The sequence below is a fragment of the Alosa alosa genome, chromosome 9 (genome assembly GCF_017589495.1).
Source record: "Alosa alosa isolate M-15738 ecotype Scorff River chromosome 9, AALO_Geno_1.1, whole genome shotgun sequence".
Taxonomy (NCBI): Eukaryota; Metazoa; Chordata; class Actinopteri; order Clupeiformes; family Clupeidae; genus Alosa; species Alosa alosa.
The window spans coordinates 33,792,582-33,810,081 of NC_063197.1; the positions used below are offsets into that span (position 1 = coordinate 33,792,582).

Below are 17,500 nucleotides of genomic sequence, written 5' to 3' on the forward strand. Positions count from 1 at the left end.
GCAAAGCGGGGTGACAGTTAGCGCGCACACACACACACACACATCGGCCCAGCATGTCCCTACTTCCATGCAGGTGGTACATGAACAGGAAGCCTGCTGCAGGACAAAGGGCCACAATAACACACACACACACACACAATACACACATCATCACATCGTCCAGTATGTCCCGCCTATGGTGGCGATATTACGAACAGGGAAGCCTGCAGCTGGGGTGTTACGTACACGTCTAAAGCATGTCCTCGCCCATGCAGGAATGAACAGAAGCCTGCAGCTGGGCAGACAGTTAGAGGCCTGGTCCTCACACCCAATACAATACACACACATCACATCGCCCAGCATGTCCCTACCATGCAGGTGGTACATGAACAGGGAAGCCTGCAGCTGGGGCAGGACAAGCTAGCTTAATAATACACACACACACAATACACACACATCATCACACACCGCCCAGCATGTCCCGCCCATGCAGGTGGTACATGAACAGGAAGCCTGCAGCGGGGCAGGACAAGTTGGGGCTATCACACAATAATAATAATAATAATAACACAATAACACACAATATCGCCCAGTATGTCCCGGCCCATGCAGGTGGTACATGAACAGGAAGCCTGCAGCTGGGGCAGGACAAAGTTAGCCAATAATAACACACACAATAATAACATCATCATCATCAATAACGCCCAGCATAAACCCTGCCCATGGTGGTGGTACATGAACAGGAAAACCCAGTAGCTGGGGCAGGACAGTTAGCCGCTATCACACAATAACAATACACACATCACAACAATAATAATACGCCCAGCATGTCCCGCCCCGGCGTGGTGGTGGTACATGAACAGAAGCCTGCAGCTGGGGTGGACAGTTAGCGCACAATAATGTCACACACACACACACACACACACACGCCCAGCATGTGTCCCCGGCCTACGGTGGTGTTACTTAACAGGAAGCCTGCAGCGGGGGGCAGGACAGTTAGCGCACACACACACACACACACACACACACACACACACACACACACACACACACACACGCCCAGCATGTCCCGCCCATGCAGGTGGTACATGAACAGGAAGCCTGCAGCTGGGGGGCAGGACAGTTAAGCTGAAGGACACACACACACACACACAACAATAATACACACACACACACACACACATACACACACACACATATCGCCCAGCATGTCCCGGCCCATGCAGGTGGTACATGAACAGGAAGCCTGCAGCGGGGCAGTGACAGTTAGCTATCACACACACACACACACATCACACACATCGCCCAGCATGTCCCGCTTCCATGCAGGTGGTACATGAACAGGAAGCCTGCAGCGGGGCAGACAGTTAGCGCACACACAATACATCATCAATACACACACACACACACATCATCATCATCGTCCAGCATGTCCCGCCTCCCATGCAGGCGAAGATGAACAGGAAGCCTGCAGCGGGGGGCAGGACAGTTAGCGCACACACACACACACACACACACACACACACACACACACGTCCAGCATGTCCCGCCCATGCAGGCGGTACATGAACAGGAAGCCTGCAGCGGGGGGCAAGACAGTTAGAGGCCTGGTCTCACACACCCACACACACACACACACACACACACACACACACACGTCTAGCATGTCCTGCCCATGCAGGTGGTACATGAACAGGAAGCCTGCAGGGGGCAGGACAGTTAGAGGCCTGGTCACACACACACACACACACACACAGGAGGACACAGGTAGAGGAGGTGTGTGCATGTGAGTGTGCAGAACTTCACTTTTAAAGTGTTAAACTACTGTATGTCCAACGGGTGGTTTAAAGTGTTAAACTATGTCCCATGGGTGGTGTAAAGTGTTAAACTATGTCCCATGGGTGGTGTAAAGTGTTAAACTATGTCCCATGGGTGGTGTAAAGTGAACATGGCGTCGTCTGGCTCACCCTCGTTGAAGAAGGCGATGGCGAGCATGAGCCGGTCCAGAGCGAGCGGCGCGACGTCGGTCACGTGGATGGCGAGGGTGGTGGCGCCGGACAGGGCGAAGAACAGGTACATCGTGGAGTGCTGCCAGATCATCAGCTGGGCCCACTGCTGCTGCGTAGGGTCAAACAGGTGGAACCTCGGCCCGCTGGCCACAAACTGCTCCGCCAGGATACCTGCAGCAGGACACGGACACATACACACACACACACACACACACACACACACACACACACACACACACACAGGGCACAAGGGGAGGATGTGAGCACCAACAAAAGTAGTCTGTGCACATGCTGAGGGATATAACTATGAGAAAGGACAGAGGTCAGTTTGCCACTAATCACTGTGCCAGTACGCCTGTGGCACAAACGCCAAAACATGATGATGTGGCAATATGTCTACAAAAGCTGGAATAGATAAAGGGTCTTTGTACCAACAAATGTGCTCAATGTGGAAAAGGGGAGGGCCCATGGTCCATTTCTGCATCAGTATCTGTTAAACATATACTGCCATCTACTGCATTACAGACTGTTGTACTTGTTGACATACTGTTGCTATATGCTTAATAGCATTAACAAGTCAGGTCCAAACATTATGGGAATGTTATGTCAGCCATCACATTCAGTTTCAAATATTTAAATCACAACTCTCCACATTTCAGCAGTTCTCACCAATCAGAGAGAAGGAGAGCAGTTCTCACCAATCAGAGAGAAGGAGAGCACCACAGCGCCCTCTAGGATCTCCATGCGGCGCTGCATTGCTCGGGTGGCCAGACGTCCTGCACCGGCGCTCTTGTTCCTGCGGGTGGCGTACCAGAGTGAGTATTTGCCAGCCCACCACAGGCCTGCGATCAGGAAGAAGCTCCCCGGCAGGATGTGGCCCTTGAAGCTCCCCATGGTCACAGTCACCCTGGAAACAAACACAACACAACACACTCCATGAAGGCCCTCAACGCCAGCTAACACAACACACTCCATGAAGGCCCTCAACGCCAGCGAACACAACACACTCCATGAAGGCCCTCAACGCCAGCGAACACAACACACTCCATGAAGGCCCTCAACGCCAGCTGGCTGCAGGCAAATGAGGAACAGAGCGTATTTGCTTACTTTACGACAGGCTCTCCACTATCATTACATTTCAACACATCTCACTGTGCATTTGGGTTCAAGCCAGGGCTTGAAAACGAAATTATTTTTTTAAACGCTCCGTCAACGGTTCAGGTAGGCCTATGTTTAACGCTGTTTTTGCATGCCCCGCCACAAACATATCGGGTCCTGAACCGGTTCGAAACGAAAAATATCGCTCGCTCTTAAAGTTCCGCAGTGTTTGGTGGGCCTATCAAGTCTATTTTTGTGGACTTTACCTTAGATGTGACGCCCTCATTATTTCCCTTGATTAAGCCTACCGTAGCTATGCCCAAAAATAATAAATCACAGGCTGCATCCAAAAAAAATTTCAGATGGGCTATCCATCCCATAGCCAGACTTACTGTAGGCCTAACCTATTCTTCAAAAAAAAAATATTTCTGGATACGTGCTAAACTCCTTACCTGATTGCAGCCTAAGTTTTATCCATATGGAGATCTTCAAAGGCTTTGGCGCTATAATTCCAACCCTGTTTATAAACTAACCTGTCTGTTGCTGACAAGGCCTATCTCATATTTCCCCGCTTAACTCTTCTACATAGAATAGGCTACAATTGCGCAAAACATTTCAAACCTCGACTTTAAAACAACAAGGCATGGACAGGCAAAATAGGCTATTACGCATAGGCTACAAACAATTTCCAAATCAGTTTCAGTAGCCTACGCTTACGAAGCTGGCCTAAGATCCCAAGTGGCAGACGGATAGGTTACATTACAACAGCAAGACAAAATATACACATTTGGACCAAAGGTCCATTTATTCATTTTTTTTTCCAACTGCAGAAATCAAATTATTAGGGCTGTTCTCGCCTACAGTAGTTGGCTACATAGCGCTTGTTAGCTCACATTAACAGTGTAGATCGCGGGCTTGTTTTTCGCACAACCGAAATGGTCTCCCTGACATAGGATATGCTTTTGTGAAATTTTATAAAATATATAGAGAACCAAAAACGTTATTAACGGTTTTTGTGGATTTCAGAATAACGCTTTCTGTTCGGAACAGTTGAAGACCATTTTGTTTTTCGTTTCCGTTTCCGGCTCCTCGTAAAATTCCGTAAAATTCCGTTCGTTTTCGGTTTTCGTTTTCGTTCCTTGAACCGGTTCGGAGCCCTGGTTCAAGCAGCACAATGGAGTTCTTTTACCTTAAAATAAAAACTATAAACATGGAGAATAATGTTGTGCAGCTGTTAACGTTTCACACTTTCTTTTTCAGTGTTTATACCGGATCTGTGTTTGCATATTTAATACGTTTCATACACGTGTTTCAACACTGCATTTCCGTCGTTGCTTTTACCTTACCATTACCTTACCTTCCCACAATCTGGCAACCTGGGAGATGTCAGACTAGTAGAAAAATGAATGGATCAATGATTTTAAAATGAAGTTTGATGGCCATGCAAATTACGGGAGTTTTCCGGGAGAAATAACAAAACGGGAGGGTGCCGGGAGATGACCTTGAAATACGGGAGAACCCGGGAAAAACGGGAGTGTTGACAGGTATGCTCTGATCTGGCTCTGATCTGGCTCTGATGTGGCCCTGATGTGGCTGTGTTCTGGCTCTGGTCCAGCATGCACTCTGGGTGATTTATCTGCTGGTGTTCTGATTTATGTCGGGCTGGGACAGGGAAAGGGAAGTCCTTACACAAGAAACCGTTTACATGTGTTGAAAACTGCTGAAAGTCATTCTCAACTACCTGTTCCCCTCTGAGAACCGGGCCTTTATTTCCATGACTTTAATAGCATAACTTAGCAGGGTGCGCTCTGAACAGCCTCTCATGAGAAGCCAGCTCAGTGCCTGTCTGTGTCTTGCCTGGGTGTGGTGACCGTGGAGAGAGAGCAGTAAAACACACATTGTCCTGTGAACGTGCGTTCAGAGGTGACCACAGGACCCCATTTAAAGTTAAGTAAAGCCCGAGAGAGCAGGTAGTTGAGAAAGTTGTTGTGTAAAAAGTCTCTTGTGCAAAAAAGAACTTTCCTTTTCTTTTTCTCAAGAGTATCAGGCCATCCTCTCCCATACAGTAACGTATAGCCAGACCTGGCGTATAGATGGCCATGGACAGCCATGTACAGAGATTATAACAAGTACGAGAATTTATGATGTGATTACAACCTGTCAATTCAGGCTATTCATTCTTAGCCGTAGACCACTGTTGATAAAGTAATCCAAACATCACACATCAAAGTGTAGAAAATGTCCAAAAAATGTAAAACAAAAAAAAGAATTGTCAGGAATAACCACCAGAGGAAAATAACCAGAGTTTCTACAGGGGTAGATGAAGACTAAGGCTGGGACAAGTAAAAGACCTAAAAACTGTTTTGGGTGTTGATAATGACCCTGGCGAAGCCCTATGATTGGTGGGTTAAAAGATGGCATGATGTTATTGCCTGCTATAAGGAGCACTATTATGATGCCATAATCACACACTCATTAAAAACGGCTCCCACGGGCAGAATGGAGCTCCTGTCCCCCCAAGGGCAGCTTTTATTCGTTATTATTGTTTGGTTTTGTTTATGTAAAGCACATTAAATGACCTCAGTGTATGAAATGTGCTATATAAATACTTGACTTGACTTGGCTCTGGGGGAGAGTGGCTCTACAGCATCTATCACCTCTGACATCTGCAGCCAGTGGACGACCTCCAACCTCCTATCTATGCCTATCTAGCCCTGACAGACACCGTTTTGCACGCACGCACACACACGCATGCACACACACACATACACGCAATCCCTTGACACAGGGCATGGGTTGAGGTCAAGGCTTCTCCGAGGAAACCGAGTGGGGTGACAGTCACAGCTGTTGTCATGACTCGAATTAAAGTCCGACCAGAACAAGTCCACTTCAGCAGGTGGGTGGCCTTCCCATGACTGTTTTACTACCAGTAAACTAAATATCTGCAATGGATGCAAAGTAATCTGGAACAGAGAGCCAACCAAAATAGCTGGTGTGTTCTTTCTATAAATAACACACATTTGAATCCTTTGGATCCTCCTTCCATCCAAGAGGATACTTCCATCACCATGGTGACCCTGAGCACCACTTCAAAGGGACAAAGGCGGCAGATTAGCGGTCAGTCCCGCTCTTTGGTTTTACAGCCTAGATACCCAAGGCTACTCTGCTGTATAGCCTACAAATGCATCCTATACGCAGGAGGCCTACGCGCCATGGTATCGCGTCTATCGTGTTCTTGTAGTCTGGGCCTAGTATTAACCTACCCCGGCAATGTGTTTGATTATTGCTTGAAGCTTGTAAAATATGGAAATGACTTAAGACTGTCAACACATTTACTATTACGAAAACACCAGTCACATTTTAGGCCCCTTAGTGCAGGCCTAGGCTATACTACATAATATAGCAGGATATTAACGTAGGCCTATATGCAATATTTAGAGTAGGCCTATCCTTGTAGGCTATCTATTATTTTGTAGGAGCAATGGATTGGTAGCAATGTAGGTCTTCAATGGATTACATTATTGACTGGCACGCTTTAGAAAAAAATAGCCTATGATAGATAAAAAAAAATATATTTATTTATTATTAATTATAAATATATTATAAATAAAAGAAACTATAATAGGGCTAAATTATACATAAAAGAAACGTCTTATAAAAGGCAGTAAAAGTTGTATTTGCGGATGCCAGCCATATAGGCTACATTATTATTCGGTTCAAAGTTTAGCCTACTGAAACAATCGCTGGCTGTAATGTGTAAAATAACTTTATGACCCGTTGTGTGGAAAATGGAGCATAGGTTATTACTAATGTCATAATTCTGCCAAACATTTTTCTTACCTTGTTGTTTCTCCACTAGAAGGGCCTTTTTCCCTTTCTTCAAGTTTCCAGTTACTGTAAGCGTAACTGTAAAAGTAACCTCTCTTCCTTTCGTAGACACAGCATCTGCAATTAAAACGTAAACTGTTTAAAACACCCTTGGCATCTCGTTCTATCCTATGAAATAAACCTAGTCTAACTGCTGAATTTGGCACTGCGGTTCAAAGAGGAACCTTTTCAGTGCGCATCAAAGGAAGACCAGCATCTGTACGCAACAGCTGTAGGCTACAATCCGTTTTGTAAGAGCAGATTGTTGAAGACTTTTTTTTCCTCCACTTTTGGGAAAACATCCCCTGAAATGCACCCATTGGTCTACAAGCCGTGAAACACGTCACTCAACAGGTTTTTGATTGGCTGAAAGTCTATTCCATCAAGGCTGCGGCAACATTCCACGTGTGCACTTTTACTCCTCCTGCAGGATGCTGATGGCAGCGCAAGCGAGAAGCCGCTTTTCGAAGTTTGTTGACAAGAACTCGGGAAAAGCAGAAAAGAAAAAAAAAACCTGTATTTAGCCAAAAGGCGGGACATGCGAAGTCTCTGTACGTGCAGCAACTCACGACTGTTTCTAAATATATATTTCATTACATCTTTTTGGGGTATTATGACATAAATAAGCCTAGATGATAATAGACTACACAAAAAGCCCCACTTTGCAGACAAGTTTTTTCTTGTGATGCTATGTATTCGGCAAGAATGATCAGAGTATTTCCTGGGTTTATTATTTGCACCCACATTCCATGTTGATGATGTTCAGAGGATGAAACGTGAGATCTTGTTCGACTTGGATGTCGGCATGTAGAATGCGGAAAAGGTAACCAAACAGACATCGGACTAGCTGATCCGCGCGCAGCGACACGAACGCGGTAGACCAGTGGCTCCCGGAATGGGTGCACGAGGAGGGCTCAGGGAGCAACGAGGGAACCCTTCAGATGGTGGGAAGCACAAAACGACCCACTTGAATAAGTCATACCGCATGGAGAGCTTTTCAAATGTAGACCTACATCCAAGTGGATTTCTATTTAGAATCATATGCGAATGACTCATTAAACATTTGACATTGGCATTTTATATTTTGTAATTGTGGCCCTTTCTAACGTTCAGACTTTGACACACACACATTGAAAATATCTATAAATGAGGCTCATCACAGAATGATCCAATCACAAAAACATTTTAAGCACTTATTCAACTGACAAATGATCCAAAGAAGTTATCAAACAGCAATTTAACAATTTACAACCATTCCACCATCTGTGGATATATGGAAAGGAAAATGCCAATGAAGGAGGCCACTTGTGATGTTTGAGGATTAATATGAGGTCAAATGGAATAAGCTTGACCAAACGTCTCTTGTGGGGGGTGGTCAGTGTGGTGCTGATCTCCAACAGAGCGCTGTACTGCATGCACTGCTTCTGAAGTGACATACTGTCGAGGTCAGTGGGAAGTCCCTAACGGCTCCCACACACAGTTGCGTTCCGTCAACGCATGCCAGTGGGTGTTCCCGAGGGTAGCTATGCAAATGACTTAAGGTATAACCGCAATTTGATTGGCTGGTGCCATCTGTTGTTAGCTTGTTTGTAATTTGATTGGCCGGTGCCGTCCGTCGGTGCGGCAAGAGTTGAACTTCTCAACACGAGCGACGGGAGCAACGTGACTCAACGGACCCACAATTCAGTTCGGCAACGGATGACGTAAGCCCATGCGAAGTGGACAGGATGAGTCTCCAGCACTGCAACGCACGCAGCCGTGTGTGGGAGCCGTAAATGACCTGGGTAAACCTGCCTCGCGTCACAGCATACCGCTCGGGGGAGGGGGGTGGTGTAGTGACCACAAGATTCTCTTGGACGCAGGGCAGTCATGAGAGCTACCTTCTGAAGTCTTAACACACCACGGACAACAGCAGAGCAACACACTGAGAAACACACATGCTCGGAGTAAGAAGTTCACAACTAGGTTGTTTATTTCAGGATACTTGATACAGAATAAATGTTATACATTGTATTTAAACACTGATATTTCGGCCTTTCCATTTTAACGTGTAAAAGCGATGATGTGGAGGATTCATAGGATGCATGATTTCCAAAGCAAAGGAAACGAGAGTAGACCGTAGAGACGTGTCACAAGACGGCACTGACAATCTACTGACGGGGTTAGTCACCGATGAGTTTAAAAAGTATGCTTAGAAAGAAATGAAAAATAAAAATACTCAAACAAAGACATTGGGAGTTGGCTGCCAGAGGACAAAAGGAGAACAAATTCATTTCTAGGTTTCATTCATGTAGTCAAATGGATGCATATGTAAAAAGAGAGATGCATAAAGAATATGCACCGTGTGTGGACATGTACATACGCTGAGAGCCATGTTGGACACTGCGTGCACGAGAGGCCACTTCACTGCTGCCTCAGTCCTGCAGAATAAATTCACACCAACCAAAGGCCCTCGTGTTTCACAGAACTAAAAACTCAAGACTGACTTGCTAAAAAAAAAAAAAGATACATACATTTTCCCCAAAACAAACAAACAAACTAACTAACAAACATTTAACCCATTCATTTGTTCATCATTCAGCTTCATCTCATCTGTTCTTTTTAGTTTTTTATTTACTCATCACTTGGCTGTGCAACAACCGTCTTGAGAGTGAGGCAACGTAGTCGCAGGAATCCGGACCGGCTTTCGAGTCCACCGCGGAATCAGGACCGAGTCCACGGCGGGCACTAAGGGTGTTCTCTAAATGTTCTCTAAATGTTCTCAATGTCTTCAGGCTGTGGATCAGTCCCTTAGAGAATCTCCATCCAGGGAAAGGGGAGGCATGTGACGCAGGTGAAGCCAGACCCCTCACACACACACACACTCACACACACACACACACACACACACACACACACACACAGGTGGGGGGCCTGGTCTAGGGCGAGGCTGGCGGCTTGCTGCTGTAGAGCACCTGGTACCTGTTGACGGGCAGGCCCTTGAGGTGCGTGGCCACGCAAGTGGTCTTGCAGGGCAGCATGTCCTCCTCCTCCTCTCCCATGAGCCAGTGGGTCACCGCCCGCTCCCCCGCTGCACTCACGTGCTCGCCCAGCCAGCCCTGATGCCACCGCCGGAACCGCTCGTGCTGCCCGCACGCCACCTGGTGCTGAGACTACACGCACGCACGCATACACACACACAAGCACACACACGGCGCACCGTTCACGCCACGCCGCTACCTGCGCCACTGCGCACACGCCACAAGACACACACACACACACACACACACACACACATGCACACGCGCACACACGGGAAAAACAAGAAAACAACGTTTTGTTATTTCTATGATCCATTCACTCACTCATATCTAAACATTTAACTCATCTCTCTCTTACTGTGACAGGGTGGAAGAGCCAACAATAAGGACTATGATCCATTCACTCATATCTAAACATGTAACTTAGGTTGCATACATCTCTCTCTCTTACTGTGACAGGGTGGAAGAGCCAACAATAAGGACTATGATGCATTCACTCATATCTAAACATGTAACTTAGGTTGCATACATCTCTCTCTCTTACTGTGACAGGGTGGAAGAGCCAACAATAAGGCCATCCTTAAAAATATTTTTAAGCTTGTCAAACCGACCGACCCTGTCAATTTAGAACCGACCCAAATATTTATTTTTTTTCCCCTTTTAGTCCGACCGACTTGCGGTTGTAAACTTGCGTTAATACCGACCGATTGGTTTTTTTCTAAACAACCAATACAAATGCAATAAAATAATATTTCTTTTAGTAGGCCCAAGTATTGTAAATATAAATTGCCTACATGCAAACGTGGCTCACTTAAAAAAAAAACCTGTGGCGCCATCTCTACACCATTGGTTTTACGCATGTCACACTATGGCCTACAACCCCGTTTCATTCACACAAACTGATAACGCTTTTACTTGGCACGGTTCTGGAAGAACTGTGGCCAGATCTTTTCTCATCCCTTCTCCCCTAGTCTAACGGTGACCGTGGTCGGAGTATTGAAATTGGTTGTGGTCTATTCAGCATTTCTCAAAATATGGGTCCGCAACATGGAGACTGCTGGTCCGCGGAGTCGTGGAGTGAAATTAGGCCCGGTGCTTCATCTGATAATTTGCTGCGCAGTTGATCAAGAAACCCGGATCGAATTTAAAAAAGAAAACAAACGTTTCTGCTATCGATGTCATTAAACATGGAGCCCTACAATTAAGTGGTGGTATGAGCATTCATTCAATGCGCCGCGTCTCGCCGAGAAAACTGAAACTAATCGATAACGTTGGTATCAAAGCTCCGCTTCAATCTGTTGGAAGGCTATTTATTTATTTAACGAAACTTAATAGAACAACGTTGTTTTTTTGGAACTTCCTTAGAAACAGAGCAGAGACTGTATAATACACTGTATAGCATTGAGTATTGCATAGTCAAATTTTAATATAACGTGGGCCAAGAGCTATTGTAGCCTTCTTTCTGGGTACATGTAGATGAGCCTTATGACCCAAAAGTCTGCCATGACCGGGCCTCAGGTCAAAGAAGTTTGAGAAAGGCTGGTCTATATAACCTGCATCAGAATGAGGTTTGCAATGTTGCGCCTGAAGGCACGGGTTGAAGACCCAGTCAGTTACGTCCGCGATATGCACATTTGTGTAAATTTATTCCCTACGTAATCACCATGACCAAAATTGTACTTTTTTTTTACTTTGAATCTTGAAAAAAAGAATATTCACCTACCTACCGACCCATTTTTTATTTTTTTTGGCTGTTACTGCAAACAAAAATATTTTTAAGGATGGCCTAAGGACTATGATGCATTCACTCATATCTAAACATGTAACTTAGGTTGCATACATCTCTCTCTTTACTGTGACAGGGTGGAAGAGCCAACAATAAGGAACAGGCCTATTCGCCATCCACCCTAAGAGTTAGAGAATCATAGCCTTCTCTTCTCTGTGGAGTGCAATAACATAGTCTGACACTGTTAGCCTAGCTTAGCATTAGGGTTGAAGCGATGTCAGCCTAAATTGGCATTTGACGATGTTTACAGTAAAACATTGTGATGGACGATGATATCGTGGGGGGGCGGGGTTAGTGTGGTAGGCTAAACACTAATTAATTAGCCTATAGGTACGTCTGTACAGAAATACATGTATAATGGTCTACATAAAAAAAATAAAAAATATATTATATAGGCTATACGGCCTGATGAAAGTGGACAGCTAAGAGAGACATACTGACCAGGCTACCGGGTTGTGTGGAAAGATCTGCTCCAAGAAAATTCTTGTGAAAACGGATAGACAATCAATCTGAACGACTTGCGTGTTGTTGCACCAACCAGCTGAATATTACACATTGCCAGCCTACGCTGGGCCCAGCAAAAAAGCTACTTAAGACTACTATCGTGGTCACTCATTTAAAATCTTAGTACTTTAAAATCTTAGTACTACTTAGTACTAGGCTACCTTCTGATCCTATAATTAACGAAAGAAATGGTTTATTTTAACACAGAGGAGAAGGACGCATTTGGCGCTCGCTGTAGCCTTGCAAAAATATTTGAGCGCTAGAATGTCCAAGTCGTAGCCTAACAATAATAAATCTATATTTTTTGCTAAAACATTAGGCTACCTATTACGTCCAATGTAGGCTATAGGCCTGCGAGACATGTAGGCTACAAAAGACAATTAGGCTACACATTCACGTCACAGTCAGGAATTATTTGAATAAGAGGGTAGACTAATAAGTCTTTTTATTTTAAAAGACGGGTAGACTAATCTTGATGATAACTGTTTGGTTGACAGCCTTTAAAGTAGGCTCAATTTCATTTTCAGGGAAAGGTTTTTTTATGTTTTAGCCTGTTACAGCAGGAATTAGTGACTGGCATATGGGGGCGTGGCATCACGATGGTTGCTTTCCATCGTGATGCCTGTCAACCATCACGATGGACGATGATATCGTCCATCGGCACAACCCTACTTAGCATAATGACTAGAAGTGGGTTAGACCAGTTAGCCTATAGCTAGCCTACTGCTAAAAGGGAGCTATAGGCTAACTGGTCTAACCTCAGTCCTGCTGTAACCCACTGATTCAGTCCTGCTGTAACCCACTGATTCAGTCCTGCTGTAACCCCTCAGTCCTGCTGTAACCCACTGATTCAGTCCTGCTGTACAGCAACTGGATGTGTGAATGCGTTTCCTGTTTTAATGAGCGCTGAAGGGGAAGAGGAATGCAGGAGGTTGGGAGGTGTGTGTGTGTGTGTGTGTGTGTGTGTGTGTGTGTGTGCGTCGTACCTTCCTGGCCTTTACCAGTGCTCCTCTCCGGTACATGTAGTCTTCCGAGTTCATGACGAACACCATCTTGTGTGTGTTGAGTTTGAAGCGGCAGTCCAGGCTTCCGGCACTTTCCACGGCCAGCTGGCGATGCCACTCTCTCCGACAGCGCATGGCCTCCACCTGGCGCACCTGCCAGTGGCGGAAGTGGCGCAGGTTCCTGCAAACACACCCAACAGGAGACCGTCATGTCAGAAAACACATTTAATGCTGCCCATGTCAAAAACACACAACTACAGCAGAACGAGTCACACAACTGTTTCCTATCTGTGTGTGTCTGTGTGTGTGTGCTGTCTGTGCCCTAACGTGCTCACTACTGGCTGGGTGAAATGTAGAGACATTTACATGTCTCCCTATCCAATAAGCACATAACCGGATGGCACGCACACACCAGCTGGAGCACATAGCTGTGGGGTCTACGGAGCAGTTGGGGGTTAGGTGCCTTGCCCCAATACAAGATCATTATACAATATTGGAATATTAAGACCCATCAGAAACGACATGATTTTCTGGAAAATCTCCGGCTCCCCTGGATACATCAGCTCCATCCTGGGAGGCTGTAGACACCGTTACCACCAGGGCTGTAGTGGAGGCTAAACGCACACACGCACACAGACACTGTTACCACCAGGATGGTAGTGGAGGCTAAACGCACACACGCACCGTTACCACCAGGGCGGTAGGGGAGGCTAGACACACACACACACACAGACACAGTTACCACCAGGGCTGTAGTGGAGGCTAAACGCAGTGTGTAGTGTAGTGGAGGCTAAACCCCCTGGATACATCAGCTCCATCCTGGGAGGCTGTAGACACCGTTACCACCAGGGCGGTAGTGGAAGCTAAACACACACACACACACACACACACACACACACACACACACAGTTACCACCAGGGCTGTAGTGGGAGGCTAAACGCAGACACACACACACACACACAGTTACCACCAGGGCTGTAGTGGAGGCTAAACGCACACACACAGTTACCACCAGGGATGTAGTGGAGGCTAAACGCACGCACACACACACACACAGTTACCACCAGGGTTTTAGTGGAGGCTAAACGCTAGTAAATGCAATTTATCCACCTCTGAAATTTCAGAAATAGACTTTATCCAGCTCTCAAAAGAGTTTTCACCAACTGCAACTTTAAACATTCAACATCACACTTCATTACTCACATTCACAATATCAACACTCATCAACACTCTAGGAAGGTCAGCCCAGCCACCACACCCCTGCACACACCTCTTATTCTACCACCACACCCCTGCACACACACACACAATATGTACACTCATCAACACTCTAGGAACCATTTACTACCGGTATTGTTCTAAACATAGAACAATAACCTCCACCATCATCAAACATGTTCTGAATGCCTGGTTCCAACAGCAGCCCAGCCACCACACCCCTGCACACACACACACACACACCCCTCTTATTCTACCACTACACCCCTGCACACACACACACACACACACACACACACACACCTCTTATTCTACCACCACACCCCTGCACACACCTCTTATTCTACCACTACACCCCTGCACACACACACACACACACACCTCTTATTCTACCACCACACCCCTGCACACACGCACACACACACACACACCTCTTATTCTACCACTACACCCCTGGTTCCAACAGCAGCCCAGCCCGGGTCTGTGTCTCTGGACTGCTGCAGTAGGACTGACTCATAGCCTGGGCACGCCATGCGACAGCAAACGCATCCAGCCACGCAGGGAGGGTTTGGAACGTACTTGCAGCGCAAAATGGTCTGGTAACACGACACAAGTGCGAGTGCCAGGTGATGTGTTTCCGATGGGGGGGCAATGTCTGTGTAGCTTGCAGAGAGACCATGAGAAAGCATTTCAAAAACATTGAGATGTCAACTGTGCATTGCTCATTGCTACAGTGCATTGCTTGCTTAGACTACAAATCAGCCCTTAATGCATGAGGACTGAGTGCACTTGAACACCGTTAAATCAGCACACACACACACGCACACACACACACACACACAGTTAAATCAGCACTGGCCTGTTATTAACGCAGGGCACTAATTAAAGTTAAAACAGAACGGCTGGCGCAGGGCAGAATCACGGCTGAACAGGTTAAATATGGGTTGCCGGCCTAACAGCCAGAGCACAGGACCGCTCTCAGCCAATCAGCCTACAGGACGGTGCTGCTCTCAGCCAATCAGCCTACAGGACGGTGCTGCTCTCAGCCAATCAGCCTACAGGACGGTTACATCAGACCTCTCAGCCAATCAGCCTACAGGGCCGGTGCTGCTCTCAGCCAATCAGCCTACCGGACGGTGCATCCAGACTGCTCTCAGCCAATCAGCCTACAGGATTTGGTGCACCAGACTGCTCTCAGCCAATCAGCCTACAGGACGGTGCACAAGACTGCTCTCGGCCAATCAGCCTACAGGACGTTGCACAAGACTGCTCTCAGCCAATCAGCCTACAGGACGGCGCACCAGAGCACAGGACTGTGCACAAACGTGATGTGGATCCAAGAACAACGTTTTCACACTTTTTTTGTTCTCTAAAAAATGAAACTCTTAGACTTATTTAAAGAGGTGCTTGAGTGTTACCTGCGCAGTGAGAGCAGCGTTTTTACGTCTTTACCTGGGCAGCGACACCTGTGTGTGTTAGGCTGCGTTTGAGTGTTACCTGGGCAGCGACACCTGTGTGTGCGTTAGGCTGTGTTTGAGTGTTACCTGGGCAGGAAGCGCTACGTTTGAGTGTTTACCTGGGCAGGAAGTGCTCTTGGGTGCTCCTTGTTGGTGCCCTCCACCCAATCCCAATCCTCCCCCACCTTTTTTATGCAGCCCTAGCCACTTAATCTACTAAACCCCTCTTCTACTGCACTTTTACCCCCATTAATGCACAAATAGGCTGACACCAGACATAATTTCACTGCATTTCTTACTTCCAGTAACTATATGCATGTGACAATAAACTTCCTTGTATCCTTGTAAGTGTGCATTAGGCTGCGTTTGAGTGTTACCTGGGCAGGAAGACTGGTTTTAGTGTTGAATGAGTGTTTGAGTGTTACCTGGGTAGCAGTGAGAGGTATGTTTGAGTGTTGAGTGAGTGTTTGAGCGTTACCTGGGCAGGAAGACTGGTTTGAAGTAGCAGCCCTCGCCCTGAGCGCAGAGGGCCGACGACTCGCTGCCCACAAGCTGCTCCATGTAGCTGGACAGGCTCTGCACATCCAGGGGGTCGTCCGCCTGCGCCTCCTCTGTGTCCAGCAGCTCGATGGCCAGGGTCACTTCTCCCTTATTCTGGATGAACATCACCTGCAGCAGCACCACACACACACACACACACACACACCAAGATTAAGGGTAAGGGAAGATGCTAGTGCTAATGTTAGCATGTTGATTGTTAAAACAGGGCTCCTGCTACTCATCTGGTCGAGGTTAGTTCAAATTCACCTCACCATTTAAGAGCCAAATCCTGAAATAAACATGGCCATTAAAACATGCTGCTGTGGCTAACAGTTGACCGGTGCTGAGGTGCAGAACTAAAGCATCTGCTGCTCCCATGACATGCGCAGCAGCCTGACGTCTCTTTCAGCTCAGTACCCTACAGAGAGACGAGTCTGATGGCTCCATCAGTGTCGACAGCACAGCAGGCTCTAAAGACTTCATTCAGTCAAGACATCAAGACATCAGCATCAGCACAATTGTCCTCTTTAGCAGATCCTGATGCGTGCATGGTGTTTACAGGGTGGAAAGACTTCATCCATTAAACACATCAGTGACTTGAGACGCATCAGCGATAGCATTTCATCTCTAGCAGATCCTGATGCCTGCCTATTTGCAGGGTCTGAAGACTTCATTCATGAAAGACATCAGTGACTGCATCAGACTCTCTCAGCCAGCTTTCACCACCTCAAACACACACACACACACACACACACACACACAATCACTGTACCCGTTACCACTTCAGGCTCACACACACACTTCTCTACTCACCCATGACCAACAGACAGACAAAAAAACACACACACACACAGTTCTACTCACCCATGACCGACCGACAGACAGACAGAGACACACACACACACACACACACACACACATACATACATACATACGCGCGTACCTTGAAGCAGTTCTCCTCGGCCATGACTCTCTCGGCCTTCCACTGGTAGCTGGTCTCCCAGGCAGCGCGTACGC

General features: G+C 46.7%; 2 protein-coding genes across 2 annotated transcripts in view; both read right to left on the reverse strand.

The window, feature by feature from the left end:
- The window catches only part of tmem45a (transmembrane protein 45a), a 12,677-nt gene extending 3,866 nt beyond the window's left edge, over positions 1–8,811 (reverse strand). Inside the window, 3 exon segments of the mRNA XM_048251610.1 lie at positions 1,947–2,159; positions 2,687–2,895; positions 6,927–8,811. Of these exon segments, the coding sequence (XP_048107567.1) occupies positions 1,947–2,159; positions 2,687–2,882 (409 nt within the window). The 5' untranslated portion in view covers positions 2,883–2,895; positions 6,927–8,811.
- An 89-nt stretch (positions 8,812–8,900) lies between these two features.
- The window catches only part of sin3b (SIN3 transcription regulator family member B), a 25,021-nt gene continuing 16,421 nt past the window's right edge, over positions 8,901–17,500 (reverse strand). The window contains 4 exon segments of the mRNA XM_048251613.1: positions 8,901–10,105; positions 13,250–13,448; positions 16,422–16,612; positions 17,427–17,500. The exon segment at positions 17,427–17,500 is cut by the window's right edge and continues 100 nt beyond it. Coding sequence (XP_048107570.1) covers positions 9,872–10,105; positions 13,250–13,448; positions 16,422–16,612; positions 17,427–17,500 — 698 coding nt within the window. The 3' untranslated portion in view covers positions 8,901–9,871.